General features: G+C 39.7%; 1 protein-coding gene across 8 annotated transcripts in view; it reads right to left on the reverse strand.

The window, feature by feature from the left end:
• Window positions 1–20532, reverse strand: part of POLA1 (DNA polymerase alpha 1, catalytic subunit) — a 559576-nt gene that overhangs the window by 304663 nt on the left and 234381 nt on the right. For 6 of the 8 annotated variants that reach the window (XM_034433156.3, XM_087871332.1, XM_060694058.2 and 3 more), the window contains exons 32-34: window positions 18857–19031; window positions 13589–13767; window positions 12276–12407 (exon numbers count right to left, since the gene is read on the reverse strand). The exons of the other annotated variants lie outside the window; for them this stretch is intronic. In XM_034433156.3, coding sequence (XP_034289047.2) covers window positions 12276–12407; window positions 13589–13767; window positions 18857–19031 — 486 coding nt within the window. The remainder of the gene's footprint in view (window positions 1–12275; window positions 12408–13588; window positions 13768–18856; window positions 19032–20532) is intronic. 8 annotated transcript variants of the gene reach the window in all.

Raw genomic sequence — 20532 nt, forward strand, 5'->3', positions numbered from 1 at the left:
GGATGGTCATGGGGCCCCCATTGTGACTCACCAGGTCGTTGTCGTCGGATTTGGTGTCGGTCTCGCTGTCGTCAGAGGTGGTTGGAGTTTTCAACTCACCCTGTTTCAGGGGAGCAAACTCAACGACTTCTCCTTTCAGGGCGGCCTCGTGGGTTTTCGTGGGTGCTTTATCAGCCTTCTTTCCTACGGGAAAGGTTGCCTTGGGCGCTGGTTTGGAGAAACACTCAGAGGCTCGATGCCCTTCCTTCCCACATTTGAAACACACAGAGGATTTTGGCTTGGGCTCTGTCTTTCCCACTGCTGCCTTTGGCGCCACCTTGTGAAATAAGGAGGGTGGCTGATCCCAAGAGTACCCACCGTGGAGCCGGCTTCGGACCAGGTCGATCTTCACATCCGCAGCCACCATGTACCAGCTCTGCAGGTCTTCAGGGATCCCCCGTGAATGGCAATCTTTGTAGACGTCCTCATTCATCCCATCTTTATAATTCTCTAATAGGGCCACTTCTGACTACCCTCTCATATAGGGTGCTAACTCGCGGAACTCTTGGGTGTATTCCGCCACTGATCTCCGGCCCTGCTGAATGCCCTTCATTCTGATTCTCGCTTTTCCCTAAGGGGTCCTCAAAACGCATTCTGAGGGCTCTCATAAATTGATCATAATTTCTCAGCAAGGGGGAGTTATTCTTGTGGAGTCCCACCATCCATTCAGCTGCTACTCCCTCTAGGACTTTGGTAACGCACCTCACTCGTGTGGCATCTGAGAGGAAATCCTCTCCCCAGTCCTGCATATGATTCCAGACTTGGGTCAGGAAAAATCCCAGTTTCTTTGGATCTCCTCCGAACTTTTCTGATATGGGGGGAATTTTTGGCTTTCTTTGCCTCTGGGGTGGTGCCTATATTGCCGGGGGCCCCTGGGCTGCTGCATCTCCCACCTGAGCTCCAGAGGCTTGAGATGTTTCTTCCCCAGCTTGCTCTCTCTCTCTCCCACAAGCAGCAGCCTCTGATTCATCCCTGGGGCAGTCTCCCCCCCTTCTCAGCAGGGTAAACATACCTCTCTCGGCTTCTACAGCTCTCTTCAGCTTCCTTCAGAAGTTGCAGGGCCCGTGTGACCAGGAGGCTTTCTTTCTCCTCCTGCATCCAGGCAGATTCTCCCTTTTGGGGTCTGGTGCTTGTTACACCAGGGGGGTCTTTTCCAGCTCCGGTAGCCTCCCCACACCCACCGACCATCTGGCTTGCTCTGGGTCTTCTTCCAGCCGTAAATTTGCCATCCAGTCCGAGGCTCCCCCTCGCCCCCCAGGTGAAATGACGAAGCTGTTGAGCTGGCAGCCCCCATCTGGTCCTGGTCATTGTCTTGATCAGACATTGTTTGTTCAGCCCCCTCAGTAGTTTTCCGGGGGCTGTTAAAAACAGACCTTGCTTAATGTCAGGACGGCCTCCTTTCATTATCCAAGAAGGAAAAACCCCGAAAAACCCCGACTCCATTTTCATAGATAAAAGTAACTTTTACTGGATAAAAACTGAATGCAGTCAAAGAAAAGCAAAGTCTGAAGCAAAAGCGTGAAAATCACATATAGAAAGCATTCCCCCTCCCAACTGTCCAGCGTAAATCATCCAAACCACAGGTTCTCCAGGGGTCATGTGGGAGCAAATGTCTGGCAGTGTCATCCTCTTACTATGCCACGACCATTGACCCTGAAAAGTTATCAGCTTCAAAGAAAACGCTGCAGCAAAGAATTACTTTCGTTTTCCTCCAGCTCGCTTCCCCCACTCAAGAATCCCAAGAGCTCCCCCTCCCCCTGTTTCATGGCAGCTGAGCAAGCAAGCAATGAAAGAGCGGAGGCTGACACAGTACTTGATGCAATGCAAAAAATGACCAAATAGTATCAATTGAAATTTAATATGTGGATCATATTAAATTGATCCACATATTACACATATTGGGGGGGCAGAGGTCGACCCCGAGGCCCCTTATATGTGGGGTGCCACAAGGATCGGTCCTCTCGCCCCTTTTGTTCAACATTTATGTAAAGCCGCTGGGCGAGATCATCCGTGGTTTCAGGGTGGAGTACCATCAGTACGCTGACGACACCCAGCTGTACATCTCCACCCCAGACCACCCCAACGATGCCCTTGAAGTAATGTCCTGGTGCCTGGAGGCCGTGCGGATCTGGATGGGGAGAAACAGGCTCAGGCTCAACCTGGTGCCATCGCTGACTATTGGGGGCGAATCATTGGCCCCCATGGAAAGGGCTCGCAACTTGGGTGTCCTCCTGGATTCACGGCTGTCTTTAGAAGAGCACTTGACGGCCGTGACCGGGAGGATTTTTCATCAGGTTCGCCTGATCCGCCAGTTGCGTCCCTTTCTGGATCGGGACTCCTTACGCACGGTCACTCATGCCCTCATCACCTCCTGTCTGGACTATTGTAACGCTCTCTACATGGGGCTCCCCTTGAGGAGCACTCGGAGGCTCCAACTGGCGCAGAGTGCGGCCGCACGGGTGGTGATGGGAGCGACGTGGCGCTCCCATGTAACGCCTCTCCTGCGCGAGCTGCACTGGCTCCCGGTGGTCTTCCGAGTGCGCTTCAAGGTTTTGGTTACCACCTTCAGAGCGCTCCATGGCTTAGGACCTGGTTATTTACGGGACCACCTGCTACCACCAATAGCCTCCCACCGACCAGTACGCTCCCATAGAGAGGGGCTCCTCCGGGTGCCGTCGGCCAAACAATGTCGACTGGCAGCCCCCAGGGGGAGAGCCTTCTCTGTGGGGGCACCTACTATCTGGAACGAGCTCCCCCCGGAGATACGGAGGATCCCGGATCTGCGTACCTTCCATCGCGTGCTCAAGACTTTCCTATTTCATCAAGCCGGCCTGACCTAAGTCTTTCCCCTTTTAAATGGAAATTTTAAATCTGGTTTTAAATTATTGGGGTTTTAAATTTGTTCAGCCAAATTATTTAATTCGTTTTAATCTATTTTAAATTTTGTATTTAGATGTTTTATTCTATGGCTGTTCACCGCCCTGAGTCCTTCGGGAGTAGGGCGGTATACAAATTCAATAAAATAAGAAAATAAATAAAAATAAAATTCAAGTTTATGTTCCAACCACCAATACAAAAGAGAAATTTGATGAGTTTTTTCATCAAATTCAATTTGAAATCAACAAATCATGCATGCAAGATGTGCTGCTTGTGACTGAAGACTGGAATATCAAAGCTTGAAATTTTAAAGAGGAAAGCGTAATTGGATTATAAGGTTTAGAAAGCAAATGAAGAGAATGACTTGCCAACTTCTACCATTCCAATATTTTTAGAATATGTTTTAAGACTAACAGATTAACAGAGTTGGAAGGGACCTTGTAGGCCATCTAGTCCAACCCACCCGCCCAAGCAGGGAACCCTACACCATTTTTGACAAATGACAGTCCAATCTCTTCTTGAAAACCTCCAGTGATGAAGCTCCCACAACTTCCAAAGGCAAGCTGTTCCATTGGTTGATTGTTCTGTCAGAAAATTTCTTATTTCTAGGTTGAATCTCTCCTTGATCAGTTTCCATCCATTATTCCTTGTCTGGCCTTCAGGTGCCTCAGAAATAGCCTGACCCCTTCCTCTCTGTGGCAGCCCCTCAAATATTGGAATACTGCTATCATGTCTCCCCTGGTCTTTCTCTTCATAGACTAGCCATGCCTACTTCCTGTAACCGTTTTTCCTATGTTTTAGTCTCCAGTCCCCTAATCATCCTGGTTGCTCTTCTCTGCACTTTTTCTAGAGACTCAAATCTTTTTTATAGTGTGGTGACCAAAACTGGATGCAGTACTCTAGGTGTAGTCTTACTAAGGCTTTATAGAGTGGTATTAGTACCTCACTTGATTTTGATTGTATCCCTCTGTTAATGCAATTTATGATTGTATTGGCTTTTTTGGCTGCTGCTGCACACTGCTAGCTAATATTTAACTGGTTGTCCACTAAGACTCCAAGATCCCTCTCATAGTTACTAATATTAAGCCTGGTTTCATCCAGTGTATATGTGTACTTTTGGAGTCTCTTACCTAAGTGTAAGACTTTACTTTTCTCTACATTGAATTTTATTTTGTTAGATAGGGTCCAGTGTTCAAGTCTGTCAAGATCCATTTGGATCTTGAGCCTATCGTCTAGGGTGTTAGCTATTCCTGCCAGCTTAGTATCATCTGCAAATTTGTTAAATTCCCCTTCTATTCCCTTATCTAAGTTGTTTAAGAAGCTATTGAAGAGTACCGGGCCTAAGACGGAACCTTGTGGTACCCCACTGCTTACTTCCCTCCATGTGGACATAAATCCATTGAGGACTATTTGTTGAGTACAGTTTGTCAGCCAGTTACAAATCCATCTGGTGGTGATGCTATCTATCCCACTTTTTTCTAGCTTACCAAGAAGTAGGTTGTGGTCTACTTTGTCGAATGCCTTGCTGAAGTCTAAGTATATTATGTCCACAGTATTTCCCTGGTCTACTAATTTAGTCACTATGTTGAAGAATGAAATATGATGTAGTCATTGTCTTGAAAGAACCAAATGTTTGTTCTTCAACATTGAGGGAATAGAAACAGGACAGATTTTGACCATGGAATCAACATCAGTAGAAATATTACATCATGCAAGTTGCACATTTTGCCTCACTCTTCTCTGTTGAGGTCTTGTTGAAGGTGAGTATTGTTATTTTGAGGAATTCTCACAGTAATTAGTCTTTGGCACATATTCTAGAGTTGATCCTTCATTTGTTCCTGCCTTCTCATTCTTGTGATTCATTCATCCTCCTTTTCTTCATTCTCTAGTCTTCATTTTCTTCTTCTCCTAGTCCTTGCTGCATCCCAACAATATATGGTGTCATCTCGGGATCATCATGTTTCTTTCCAAGTGTCATTATTATGGCAATAATATTTCAATTTATTTTTTTTACCACAATGTTCTAGGTTGTGGTTCTTACCTCAGAAAAGTTTAGAATCTTTGCCAGATTCTCCACTGAATTGTAGGAAGCTTTCAGAGATAGTTTAAAATAGGATCATGTAACCTCCTCCGGGATAGGGCAGGTCCGGTCTACCTGATCTCTGGTAGCCAAAGGGCATCCTCCTCCTTCTTCAAAGTCCAACTTTTCCTTCCAAAAAATGTTACTATTGATACCTTCATTGTTAATTCTAGTGGTTTTATCTATTGACATTAATGTGATCTTAATACTTAATTTTAGCCCCATGTTTAACTGTAGTTTTAGAACTTCAGCTTGTAGATCCTTTGTGTTTTAGCTTTCAGGATAGTATGATCAGCATAATGCCATAACAAAGATCATTGATGATTTTCTTCCAAGTTTAAAACCAGGTTCATCCTTTTTTCAATACAATTTATCTTAATATTTATTCAGCATATAGTGAGTAAGATACATTGCTTATCAGTTTGCTTCTGGGTTCAAATCATGGTAGTAATAATTTATATGTTACTAAAACTGTCATTGTCATGAACTTTACCTAGGTGAAACAGTGCTTCCTAGGCCAACAAGTTTTGAACCAAGATACCTCAAATGGACTAATTTACAGAATGTGTCCAAAAGCCCCTGAGAGGGGTGAGGTAGTGAAATTTGGAAAAGTTGTGGCTGCTTTAGTATTACTGGCTGCTACTGCAAAAAACAACATACGCATGTATACAGATTGTTTAAAAATTATATTAACACTGTAGTACATAAATTTTAACTCAGCACTGAAGGTTTTAAAAGATCAAGTGGCAAATGTCATGGTCTAACAGCACACTAGCACATGTTTTCTAGGTTCTCTTGTCCAAGTTCCTTTATTTTTCAGGGGGATAACAGAAGAATGAAACTGTTATAGAAATAAACAGAGAGGTTTTAGTAGCAAGGAAATAAAAAGTGAAGAAATGGCAATAGGAAAACTTGGGAAGAGAAGCAAAGATTTAAAGAAAATCAAATGCAGAGGGAGGAACTTATGAAAAGTAAGTAGCTCACATGGAAAGAACAAATTTCTGCTAATAATCACTATGAATTAACTGTTTATATGAACCAAAGCTACTTTTAAAGAAGTTCACAAAATACATTATAAATGTTATATACAATATTTACAGAGATTTCCACTCCAAGTTCACAATGTACAAAAGTTTCTATCCCAAGTCCAACATCCAGAGATTGTATACCAGCTAGAAAGAAGGTGGTCAGGGCCTGGTGACCGTTAAAGCCACTGTCATGGATGAAACCCAGAGCATCCAGGAGCACATCAGTAAGACTACAAGATAAACTGCTGAGAGAATGCCTGAGACAGCAGCACACGAGAGGAAAATTAATCAGAAGTGCCATGGCAAGACAACACTGCATGGGATATACCACTGAGAGATAGCTGAGGTAACAGACAATGGGAAATCCTACCAGTGACTGGACTAAAAGACAGCACCGAGGCCCTGATCATAGCAGCACAAGTACAGGCACTAAGCACCAGATCCATAGAAGTAGAGGTCTATCACGCTAGACATGAACCCAGGTGCAGATTATGCAGAGGCCTCAGAGACAGTCCAACATATACTGATAGAGTATGAGATGCAAGCAGGAACAGCATATGCTGAATGGTACAACCAAGTAGCTGGCATTCTGTACAGGAATGCCAGCTGTAGCATTCGGTAGAAAATATAGGCTAGATCCTCCTAAGTCTTAGATGGGGAATCCTACAGACAGTTCTGGAGAATAAGAGGGCTAAGATCCTGTGGGACTTCCAAATCCAGACAGACAGGCAGGTACTTTTTAGTGACTGGCAAAGTCAACAAAATGTAATTACCTTATCCCTCAGGAAATTAGTTCCAAGATGATATCCATCTGCCTGCCTGCCTCCCTGCCTATAATTTATATAGTTGCTCATCTCACAGAGTAAGTGATTTGGGGTGGTTCAGAACAAATTAAAACATATGAAGATTTTCTAAATATTCTTTCATCAGAATACAATGGAAATCAGTGGTGGATTCAAATTTTTTTGCTATCGGTTCTGTGGGTGTGGCTTGGTGGCTCATGTGACTGAGTGGGCATGGCCAACTCAATGTCACTCAGGGCAAAGTGGGGCGGCACCTTGCTATGAGTGACATCAAGCCGGCCATGGGAGCTTGAGAAAATTTGTTTGCCCTGAAGTCCTGCTCCGGCTGTGCTGAATATCAGCCAATTTTCTTCCAACGCCCATTCAGGGAATCCCGGGAGTGGCAGCATATTGCATGCTTTTCACTCCAAGCAGGCCGGACTGGAAAACGCATGGCTGGGGTGGAGGAGTGGTTCTTCTGAACAAGCTCCAAACTGTTGCTGCTGCTGCAAGCCCAGCTCTGGCTGCAGGCATGCAATTGTGAGGGCAGGCTTTTTCAAGGCCAGTCATAGAGGGAAATAGAGATGAGTCTGCCGGACTTCCACTGCTCGTGCAGGGAACCCAGGCTTGCAGCAACAGTTTGGAGCTTGTTAAGAAGCTCCTCCACAGCAAACACACACACATCTCATGGCGCCGGGACTTTCTGCGAGGAGACAGCATGGGCGAGTCCCTCTGGCGCCGTGAGATGTGTATGTGTTTGCTCTGTGTGTATGTTTGAGGCCAAGAAGGAGGAGACGACTTGGCCAAACTTTTCTAACTCCCTTCGCAGCGAAGCTGCTCGGAAGGCAGCCGCCGCAGCCTGTCCCTTTATGATGCTCCCTCTGCAACCCAGTTTCAGCTTATGGGCTGCCTTTGCACAGGGCCAGACTGGACGGTGGGCAGCATCAACGTACCTTAAAGGGACAGGCTGCCACAGCTGCCTTCCAAGCAACTTCACTGTGAAGGGAGGCAGGAAACGTTCGGCCAAGTTGTCTCCTTCTCAGCCTCAAACATATACACAGAGCAAACATGCACACATCTCATGGCACCGGAGAGACTCGCCCACACGCTGTCTCCTTGCAGAAGGTCCCGGTGCCATGAGATATGTGCATGTTTGCTCTGTGTGTATGTTTGAGGCCGAGAAGGAGGAGACGACTTGGTTGAACTTTCCCTGCCTCACTTCATAGTGAAGCTGCTCGAAAGGCAGCTGCCTCAGCCTGTCCCTTTAAGGTACTTCGATACTGCCTGCATCGAAGTACTTTAAGGTACTTCAATTCTTTGCCCTGTACAAAGGCAGCCAAGCTCACCACTGCCAAAGGAAAAGGGCTCGACTCTCCCGGTCCCTGTCACTCCACATGCTGAAGCCAGGTGGCGGGGGGGGAGGAGGGATCATAAAGGGACAGGCTGCGGCAGCTGCTTTCCGAGCAACTTCACTGTGAAGGGAGGCAGGAAAAATCTGGCCAAGTCGTCTCCTCCTTCTCAGCCTCAAACATACACACAGAGCAAACAAGCACATATCTCACGGCGCCAGAGGGGCTCACCCATGCGCAGTCTCCTCACAGAAGGTCCCAGCACCATGAGGTATGTGTGTGTTTACTCTGTGTGTATGTTTGAGGCCAAGAAGGAGGAGACGACTTGGCCGAACTTTTCTGCGAAGGGGTAGCAAAGCTGCTCGGAAGGCAGCCACCGCAGCTTGTCCCTTTAAGCACAGCGAAATTTAGTAGCCATGAGCTGCTGCTTTCCTCTAAGTCCCATCCGGAAAGTGCTGTGGCAGAGAGAAACAGCCAGGTTGAAAACAGCTGCCGACCCGGAGAACACATGGAGCAGCTCCATATGCTCTCCAAGTCAGTGGTTGCTTCTCTCCACTGCTGCTTTTGCTGTGAGAGTGTCTTTTGCAGCACAGTGAGCCTCAGGTGCACGGGGAGACGCTCCACATGTTCTCCCGAGACAATGGCCCAATCCAGCTGCTTCTCTCTGCTGCACCGCTTTACGGATGGGACAGTAAGGTAAGAACCTTACCCAAACAGCTTCAGCCCACCTGCACCCGTGTATTGGCCCCCCGCGCCCCGCTTCCCCTCACCCGTGCTGCCACTCCCACGGTCCTTTGGCTGAGCATGGGAAGCTGCAGGCCGGGTAAATTGCTTCAACCTGGGGGGAGGGTGTAGTTTGAGGCCAGGGCAGGATTCTCTAGGCGAGCGAGTGTGGGCAGCGAGCATAGATTTCCTGGGAGGAATGCATTCAATGGCCCCGGGGGTGAGATGCAAGTAAAACAGAAACTTACCTAACTAGGGGATGGCAAAGGCTTAGGTTGGGAGTGAGGAAGCCGGAGAGCAGCTGGGCCACGGGCACCACATGGTCTAGCCTAGGGTTTAGGCAGGCTGCAATGGCTGGGGAGCCAGGAAAGCGGGTGAGCCAGTGAGGGAACCGGAAAGGGCCTAGGTGAGCTGCAACGGCTGGGGAGCCAGGAAAACAGGTGAGAGAACCAGCTGGGCCATGGACACAACATGAGAAGGCAGGCAAGCTGGCTGGTCCGCAGAGGAGTGACTGAGCGGGGTGAACGGGCAGGGCCAGCCAGAGGTGATATTTTCCAGTTCTCCGAACTACTCAAAATTTCCGCTACCAGTTCACCTGAACCTGTCCGAACCAGCTGAATACCACCTCTGAATTGTAAACCCTAACTATGATTGGTAAGATATATTTAATGTGTTCTTTGGTAATACATATATTACCAATATCTAAACCTACACTCATCACCTTGAAATCAGCTATTTTGAAATGCTAGTGCCAGTCTCTATTAATATATAGTAAAGCATAAGCATATTCACAAATTTGACATGAGAATAAAAAAAATCACAACTATTAAATTTATGTTATGATCATTTTAAGTTAATTTTCAAATGGCATGCTAAATCAGCATCTCTATAATAAAAAACACTGGAGGTAATATTTTGCATAGTTGCAAAATAAAAAAGTACATTTTAAGAAAATATTACAGTTCAGATATGATTTTTAGCAGTTTTCAATTCTCACAGAACTGAACAAACATTGAAATCAAAACTTTTGTCATTAAGTCTTCTCAATAAACACTGTTCCCTAATTAGGGTCAACATGTTGGTGGCAGAGTTCAAAGACACTCTTTGGGGAAAAATGACTTTTCCCCACTTATTATGCATCTACACCAGAAACTGTGGTATTATACAATTTTGTAAAAAATAAATAAATACACAAATACATAAACACTACATATATGTTATACTAAATTTTAATTCATTCTTTAAATAATAGGCACTTTGTATCAAAATGTGTTTTTCTGCTGATGGAAAAAAATACTGCTTTTCCTAACTTTCTCCCCCTGCATTCCTCAGATCTATTCAGTGGGTTAGAACTGGGCCGTGGGTTGTTAGCTGTGTAAGTGGCTGGCCAGTGCATGCAGGCACCCACACTCACGCTAACGTTGTGGTGTGGCACAGGGGTTAGTGATCTGTGAGTATTGTGCGGGCGCTAGCATCGCCGCGAGAGTACCTACATCCTCCTTGCACTAGCATTGTGTGGATGCTAGCAATGCCGCAAGCATTGTGTAGGTGCTAGCATAGCCGCGAGCGCACATACCACACTCGAGTGAGCATTGCAGCATTGTGTGGGCACTCATGGCCCTGTTTGCATTGCATGTACAATCATGGCCCCATTCATGCATGTGTGGCCCAGTTCGTGGAAAGGCACCTGACCCCCCCAATTAGAAGATTGTCTATTAGAGGTACATGAAATGAAACTCAATTTTGAAAATAGAAGATTGAGTGTAGTTCACTAAATTTCTGATACATTAGGTTTAACTGTACTGACATAATGGACAACAAACCCTACAGAACTACAATAATTTCTCTGTCCATTTACACAGTTCCATATAATCCTATAAATTTATGCTCATTGTGTATTCTTTTTAGTTCTATTTCTTCTAGATAAACCTATGTCCATATTAAGTATATTTTCCCAAACACTAATAAATTGCCAGACTAGAAAATGCATTTTAAAGGACACTGTAATTAATTTTTAAATAGCAAAAAGTAGTGTATACTAAAAGTTTATGGCTTTTCCAAAGATGCTATTTTATAAGTACTATTGTTAATCCATTTTTATTTTACAGTACTTCTATTTGGATAACTATATTTCTGAATTCATCAAGTTATGCTAAGTTCAGTCTGTATTTGCAACTATTCTTGGAAAACTTTTTTAAAAAATTTTAATTTGGCAAAAAACTTTTAAAATTATTACAATATGTTAATTTTAATTCTCAGAACAAGTTGTGTAAGTATACATTCCTGCAACATTTCAGTTAAGAAACTACAGCCCTAAAGGGAACTAAACGAAAGCTTTAGTTTAATAGTTGTTATGGTGCTTCTCAGAAAGAACTTCATGAAAACATAAGATCAGTCTGACCCCATACACAAACAATAGAGGAAGCAGTTTCACTCTTCTATTGACAGAAAGAGCACCTAAGATAGCAGTCACTAATACCCGGTGTCTGGGTTTGTTTCTCTTTTCCTTCATTTGTACCAATGTTGACAGCATGAACTATGTTATCAATTCAACTTGAAATATGATTGTTAATGCAATTGATTTTCAGCTGAAAAACAGGACAAAGGGGATTTAAGATAGCAAACACAATTTTCCTACTGTTAATGCAAACTACCTGTAATACAACCATTTTACTACTTGGATGCTGGTCTTTGACCATAATCAAGACTTGCTTTGATTTGATTTTTTTATCACTATGAGGAAAAAAATGCTGCAGAAAAGTACTTGCATCTTCTATAACATTTTATAAATAAACCCCTATGCTATCATTTATTACATAGTTTGAAATTTGAAATACTTCAGAAAATAATACTAATACTTCAAAAGTTATTTGTATACTGTTTCAAATTTAGTTAAAACATTTCAATTAAATTTCCAAAACCAGCATCAACTATAGCATGTTAGACTGGTTCAGAGACTATAATCTCAGTGAGATACCAGTATATTAGGGATAAACAGTATGATAATATGTCCTCATCCTCAATCACCAAACTCTTCCACAGCTTGCAAGACACACTGATTGTTGAAGTCTTAATTCCTGTGAGTCTAAAAACTGTGATTTAAGACCTTCCACTAAATAAAAATATGAAAGAAAAAAGTCTTTTCATATCTTGGTCTGAACTAAGCTTTTAGTTGTCTTAGTTCAGAAATTTAAGAAACTAAGATGCTTAAGGAACTAAATCAGGAATGGGAGGTAGAATATGAGGCAGGATCAAATCAGCCTAATGCTATTCTAGGTTAATTAAACCATGAGGTAGCATTTCAAGAACATCATTTAACCAGCTCATTTTTTTATTAAATACATTGATTCAGTCAGGAAAAGATGTGGTTAAATACAGATTAAAAGTAAGTACTCACACAGTAATATTTTTTTATGAAGCCTCTTATATCCAAGATTAACTTGTTGTTAATCTGCATAGAGTAATTTAAAAGATTTTCATTACATCCTTCTGGATTACAGCATAGCACACTGGCTTTAAACTTTCCACCCTGGAGATAAAAAATGAAAATCAAAATATGGGTATACATATTGAAAACTTTCCAATAGGATTTCATGCAAGAACACATTTTAAAAATATACAAAGTGATACCTCTATTTTAGCAATTTGTTGTTGACAATTGATTTTACATACTACAATGAATACACTGAATATTACTGGAACATTTGCAAACTTGGTACCCAAGCATAATTTTCAATATATCTCTCAGAAATGAGACTAAGATAAATAAAAATTCATAATAAAGAAAATACTGTAGATGGCAGATAGGCATTGAGACTCCCCTTCCTATTACTACTTAAAAATTGTACTTTTATGATCTAATCTAACAATTTATGCAGTAAAAACATTAAGTAATTCCAGATGGAAAAAACTACAGAGCTTGATATCTGCTCTTTTTATACTTAAACCATCTGTAACTTATCAAGCCTCTATGCAAGTAACTATTTCATTATCTTCTATCTTCATTTACAGCTGTAATGAAACAAAGTCAAGGATTTACCAAATATTGGATGATCTCTGTCTGCCTTTTCCTCTCACTTGCTTCCAATAACTGCTTTGTTTTGATTCAAAAAACACAGAACATCTGCTGTCTGTCCAAATTAACTTAAAATAATTACTTTTAATTTAGATAAAGAATTTATTTGCTTTAACTTTCAAGGTTTTCACTACTCCACAGCCTGCTAATTTGCCAATAACTACTGCATGCATAACATTGCAATAGTGTTAAATAGCTGGCTCTATTTCAAGTTCTGATCCAAGGTCACAGATACATTTTTGGCAATACTTCTGAATGTGAATTTACCCGATGTATCTTTATGTCTGATGTACAAAGACAGCAGGAAAGATAATATTTATAAAACTGCTACATAAAAGAAAAGAGAAATGTAAAAATACAAATAATTATGCAGGAAAAATAATCTCTTCTAATTAGTTTATTTTAGAATAATTAATATTATTTAAATAGAATTTATTAACTGAGCAGCCTGAGACACAATGTGAAATATTCTGCACAAATGCCAAAATGACATGAAAAAACAGGCAAAATTAATTTGAGGTTAATATATAAAAGCCCATTATTAAAATTCTAATATAGGATTTTTTTTCTTTTCCCTTAGTAACTTATCCAAAACAGAGAATTCCATTCAAAAATTGTAAATATCATATACTAACCAAGTACCGAAAGACATTATCATAAATATTTTCTGTCCCACATTTTGGACAAGCAAACTTGAATCTCTTGCAATCTTTATATTTTTCTTCATCAGTTTGCTGAACTGGGCCACCAAACAAATCATATTTTTCATCTTTATGATAATGTTGATGGACTTTGAACTGTGAGGGATCCATTCCTGTTAATAAGAAATATAAACTCAAAGTGTAAATAAAGCAATTCTTTTCCACATCAGCTTCAAATGGGAGTTCCGAAATCCAAAATAGAACTGAATTCTCAGGATGAGATACTTTTTAAAAAAGAATACATTTTCTCATTTTAACCTAGATTGAAGATCTGAGCAATACGATGAAATTACTTATCTTTTCACACAAAATTGCTTTATAAATAAAGCTAGCACAATGCATAATCTATCATGGGAAGTATGCAACAGAACATTTGTTTATGAACATGCTACTTCTAGAGAATAGATTTATTGCTATTTTCTTAAGTGACACAGAGAATTTTGAATAAAATGGTGCATCTTTATTATAAAACAGAATGGCATCATTAAAATGAAAGAGAATATAAAAACCCATTAAAAGAAGCCTGGCTGAACTGTTATTAGACACTTCTTTAAGACTGTACACAACTGCCAACTCAAGACTTCAATGCAGTGGTCGATTTCATTTTGGCTCAGTGGTTAACAGCATGTAGTTTCAATCTAATGCAGTCGTTAAAATTCAGCAGCATTTTTAAAAAGTCAGAACTGCAGATAAAAAAGCACTTTTGATTACTAGGATCCAGAAAGTTTTTTTAAAAATGAGCATATTTGTTTTTGTACAAATATGTTTTGTATTTAGAAATGTACAATAAGCATCAGGATAAGTTAAAATTCTCAAATAAAGAGTATTAATTTAATAGATAATTTAATTTAAGCATACAGAAAAAATAATTTAGATGAATACTGCTGCAGAATCAAGCCATATTTTCAAAAAACAGGAAGGAAGGAAGGAAGGAAGGAAGGAAGGAAGGAAGGAAGGAAGGAAGGAAGGAAGGAAGGGGAGATAGTAGAAGTAATACGCATTACTCAAGGAAATTTGGCAATATACATTCCATAAGCATTTCTATTTCTAGTGATGAAAGAGAGGAATTTATTCCAGTGAGGAATAAAATTAGGAGTACTTTTTACTGAGTAAGAAAGTCCTTGCCATACACAAACTTGTATTGATAAATATTTCTTTGTTTAAATTCATTGATTTGATGATACTTATATTTGGCATTTAACCCTGTCTAATTTTATGAAATAAAAGATTGGCCTTCTTAAAAAGAATGTTCAATATTCTACTAAAATTAGTTCATGTGTTCATTAGGAGTGCAAGCTACATACTACCTTTGCTGAAGCAATTATAAAATGCTTTTCATACATATCACTATGACTTCTAATTCTATTCTGGAGTGTGGTTGATGAATTGAACTCTGAGAACTGGCGCCTATTTTAACTACTTAATGCTTTAGAAGGACACTGTCATAAAATATTATGTATTTGAATTCTTAAAGTACTATTAATAAAATGGATTGAAATTCTGATTCTCAATTATCAATCACAGATAGGACTATGATAAATTTTATTTATACATACACCCATTCAATAAAGAATGCTAATTGAAACATTACTGAAAATTATTTTCTATTACAATATTTTAAATTCAATTTTTTAAAAACCTTGAACTATTTTTACACTTTGGTTAATTTAATAACCAGAGCAGCATAGGTAATCCTTTTGCCGTTAAAAGAAACTAGATACAGAGTTAGCAGTAGAAATGTAGTTATGTCAGTGAAATCCCATCAACAACAATTAATGCCATTAAATCACAATCATGATCCTGAGTCAATAAAGCATTTAAATAAACAGAAATGTAACCTGTTTTAGAAGTATAATTTCAAATAAATAATAACATTGTATTTCTATCACATATTATTTCTTGGGTGTATTAATTCACTTTTGAACAATAATTTCAATATCTCCAAAGTCTTGAAAAAATTAAGTTAGCTAATAGCACATTTCAAATTTACAGAGCAGATTTGAATATTTAAATCCAGAAGATTTATTCATTTTTATCTCATGACTGTCTCTGTCAAAATTCATTCTAATCTACTTTCTCACACATGCTGTTTATAACTGATCAAATTATGGGAAGTAAAGTCAAACAATCACTTTAACCACAAACTGATGTATTATGTTGGAAGTCATTTAATTGCAGTAAAAGCCCAATGATCCTTGATCTTGGACAAAATATAAAAATGTAAAATCTCAATTATTATGTAATATTTATTAAGTTATATAATAATTGCTAGGATAATTATGCCTCATAGTCATACATTTATATCAAAATTCTATTTAGTCTCAATTGGCAAGATGATAAGATGCATTATTTCAAAAAGTATCTGTTTTTTTAAAAAATAAATTGATTAAAAAGACTTATTTCTGTATATGCAAGTTTAAAGTTAATTATCTTGTAGCTTACTTGATGAAATATTTTGAGAAATAAATTGAAAATGGTGTCTAGTGCTGCCATCTAGAGGTTTCCAATCTGAATTTCTAAAAATAACTATTATTTTCAAGTGCCTGGGCCATGATTATTCACCCTACAAAAACTCAACTTTAAGAAATATTAAACTATGAAAAATGCTTAGGATATACATAAGGGTTGCTATTTTGCAAATTGATTGTAATATTATACTCAGTAGAAATGTATTTATTTAGCTAAAACAACATCAACCAAACAACAAATAAAGTTCTGTTGTTTAACTCCAACTTTACTTAAAAACTGGAGGTGGGGGAGAATTGGCAATCCTATGCTCACAAGCCCAATAGATACTGCCCCACTGATCCTCAAAATTTAAACAAAATTTAATTTAAAAATTTAAATGGCCAAAATCCAAATTCACATGCGATGTCATAAAGTTTGTACTCATTTATATTATATTTATTTTAAATGAATGTACTGCCTTTATTTTATAGAAATAAAATAGACCCAGAAATGGGTCTTCGTGAGGTTCGTCACACCAGCGCAGCTGCTTGTGGCAGGATGCTGTGAGGCTCGTTGTGCCGTTGTATGCAAGTGGTGGCACTACTGCAACGAGCCTCGCAGAGTCCTGCTGTGAGCAGCTGCACTGGCAGGATGCATCTTGCGGCGGTGTCGCTGCTTGCATGTGCAACACAACAAACTTTGTGGCATCCTGCCGCGAGAGGCTGCGCCGACACAACAAGCCTCACGAAGACCCATTTCTGGCAGAGTTTGGAGGAGAGAAAAAAAGCCAGGATCTCTGCTGCTTCTGCTTTCCTTGTGCAGCCAAAAGTTCGCAAAAGGCAAGAAGGTGAAATGCCAAGCTCGACCCATACCCACACCTCACGTATTAACCCCACTTCTTCAGTTTACTACCCAAACGACCCTCCCCTCCTGCTGAGGCTTATAGGAATATCTCACAAGCAAATTCACCCACCATTTCACCATGAACCACCCCGCTCCCAACTGAGGGCAAAGCTAAAGTAGGAAGAAGCTGCAGCTGTGGCTCCAATCGCCCCTGCTCACTGGCCTTGAGTATGCTCAGCGAGCACCAACAATGCCTTTTGCAGCAGCAGAGTCCAGAATTGAAGCACCATTTTTGGCTTCTCTGGGATGCTGAGTTGCCCTGAAGGGTAGGGCAAAAAAAAATTAAGGCATCCCCAAAAATAAGCCTTGGCGCTTATTTTGGAGGTTAAAAGAAATAAGACCAGGTCTTATTTTTGGGGAAATACAGTAGTGAAAAATGACTACCCCATAATTAGGTCTTCAGTAATGAAAAACTCCTCTGAAAGCAAACTATTCACTGAAAGGAGCAACCATCACTGCCATAACCCAAAACTGGTTTGAAATCATCCGCAAAAAGATATTAAAGTTAATAGCAGCTTGTACAAGTTCACATCATTCGCATTATAGGTCTTTCTTCAAATGCGATACAAACAAACACTTTTAGTGCAACTCACCTAAGTTTATTCCCTTCAACAAACAAGCTACTTCTCCAATTAGCATAGTTTTATATCCTGGCTGAGAATTCAAATATATCATATCTGGAGGTCACGAGATTAGGATAGTCTGAACAAAGCTATTAATATTCCAACTAGATAACTTTCTCATTATCTAATACAAAATCTTCCATGAGAAATGTGGATTAAGTTGGTTTGGATTTCTTAATACAAAATTAACCTTTAAAGTCAGTAATGACACAGGATTTAACATCATGATCTCTATTTAAAGTATCAAGCTGCACTTGGTTTATAATTACTTTATAACCAAAGCACTGATTAACCAAAACACTGATTGATGTTTCATATGTTATTCATCTTTTCCATTAGGTTCCATAAGTACCATCTGATTGAAATATAGGATGCATAGCTAAAGAACAAGACAACTTGTTGTATATGTTAAAATATTGCAATGTATTGTTTTAAGAGCAGTTTGGGTTTACCATAACTGGACTAGTTTCATTAAAGAATTTATGAGCAGTAGAAAACTATGGATGTACATTTCTGCTGCTAGTTTAAGATTACAGGAAAGGCCGTATAAGATTTCAATAGATTAGTACAAGTAGTCCTTGACTTACAATAGTTCATTTAGTGACTGTTCAAAGTTACAACAGCACTAAAAAAAGTGACTTATGACCATTTTTCACATTTATGTCGCATCCGCATGGTCATGCTTGGATACTTGACAACTAGTTCACATTTATGATGACTGTGGTGTCCTGGGGTCACATGATCCCCTTTTGCAACCTTCCGACAATCAAAGTCAATGGGGAATCTATATTCACTTAACAGCCATGTTACTAACTTAACAACTGCAATAATTCACTTAACAAATGTGGCAAGAAAAATCGTAAAATGGGGCAAAACTTATTTAACAAATTTTTCACTTAGCAACATATATTTTGGCTCAATTGTGGTCATACATTGAGGACTACCTGTACTATGAGCTTGTTGCAGAGTAATCTTCAATTTTTCAACATCTCACAAATATCTGTTTCACTAGGCCAGATGATTTTAATCATTCATTATTCATGTCATATATAGATGCATACTGTATAAATGTAACCAGCAGATCTTTATTTCTTGATCTCTCCCAAGAATAGGCTTAATAGCATGGAAGACATATTCTCATAACAGATATGAATTCTCACATTTTTGTTCACCACACAGTATCAATAATAAGAATAAGTACTTGAAAAATAAACATTACTATACTTACCAAGCCATGCTGCAATAAGAACAGAATCAATTCCACCTATGGGTTCACAGATACGAGCTACTACTGGATGAATTTGTTGCGACAAGTAATACTGAACATCAATAGTAAGATTTGCTTGTTTCTTCAGTTGTTCTGGAGCATATGCTCTCTGGCTGGCACTTAGATTTGATCCATCCTTCATCAAAAGAATGAATGAATTTACTGACACAAGTTGTATCCCTGCCACCCTCCCCTCCCCCCCCATTTTCTGGTCAGTCTTGACTTCTGGTAACTGCTTAGACAAATCCATGCAGTTTTCTTGCAACATTTTTTGGAAATGGTTTGCAATTGCCTTTCTTCTTGGGCTGAGAGAGGGGGACTACCACAAAACTAGCTAGGTTGGCAGGACTAGAACCCAATCTCCTGGTTTCTTTTTTTTTTTTTTTTTAAATACTTTATTGAATTTTCCAATTTTTTAAAAAGACAATGTACAATCACAATCTTGATCCGAGGTGCGATGTTTACACATTTCATAGATCAAACATTAAATGAATTCCATCCATAGCTATACAATATGCAGTTCTATACAATTCTCTACATTTCTATACAATTAAGTCCATTTCGGGTGTCTAACAAATCGTAGCCTATTATCATATTTTTATCCTATTCTTTAACCAGTTATACCAAATTCCCCATACTTCGTAGTACTTAAAGTTCTCTTCATTTTTTAGCTCGCTCGTCAATTTGGCCATCTCTGCGCACTCTAGAATTTTATTTATTAATGTTTCTTCAGAGGGGGTAGAGTTGGATTTCCAGAGTTTCGCAAAGGCTAATCTAGCCGCAGTAATAATTTGAATTGCCAGTTGGGTTTTATTGTTGTCGAGACCATCTTCAATCATACCTAAGAGGAAGGATTCCGGGGCCAGGGCTATCTCTTGTCCCATTATTTCCGAGAGCCAGAGTCGAATCTTTAACCAAAACTTTTTGGTCTCAGGGCAAGTCCACCACAGATGGTAAAAGGTGCCAACCGTCTTTCCACATTTCCAACATAAAGCAGAGGAATTTGGAAATATTTTGGCCAGCCTGTCCGGGGCTAGGTACCACCTATGCAACATTTTGTAGTGATTTTCCCTGAATGTTACCGATTTCGTTATTTTAAGATTTCTGTTCCAAGCTATCTCCCAGTCATTGAAATTAAGGCCATATCCTAAATTTTTCTCCCAAATGCTTAGCTGATTTTTAGCTATCTTCTCGACTCTATCCTCATCTAATATAAAGTTATAGATTTTCGATAGCATTTTCTTATCTGGTCCCCAAATAATTTTGTCAAAATATCCATATTTCATTTCAATACCACATTTATCTCTATCTTCTTGAAATCTAGACTTAATCTGAAGATATTTCCACCAATCCAGAATAAACCCCTGGTCCCTCAGTACTTCCAAGGGTTTGAGCTTCCCTTCTTCATCCAAGATATCCTTATATGTGCCCATTTTATAGTTCCCTCTTCTATTTGGGGCCACTAGAGCATCCATATGGATGCCAATCTCCTGGTTTCTAGTCCATCACATTTAACTGTTGCATCAGACTGGCTCTCTATCCTTCATTTACAAAGTATATAATAAGGAGTGTAATATTTATTTACCATTAATGTACTATACTGATTAGTTTGTTTTTGTTTCTAAGTGAGAAAAGAT

This window comes from Pantherophis guttatus, chromosome 5 (assembly GCF_059756535.1).
Source record: "Pantherophis guttatus breed Tessera chromosome 5, ASM5975653v1, whole genome shotgun sequence".
NCBI classification, from domain to species: domain Eukaryota; kingdom Metazoa; phylum Chordata; class Lepidosauria; order Squamata; family Colubridae; genus Pantherophis; species Pantherophis guttatus.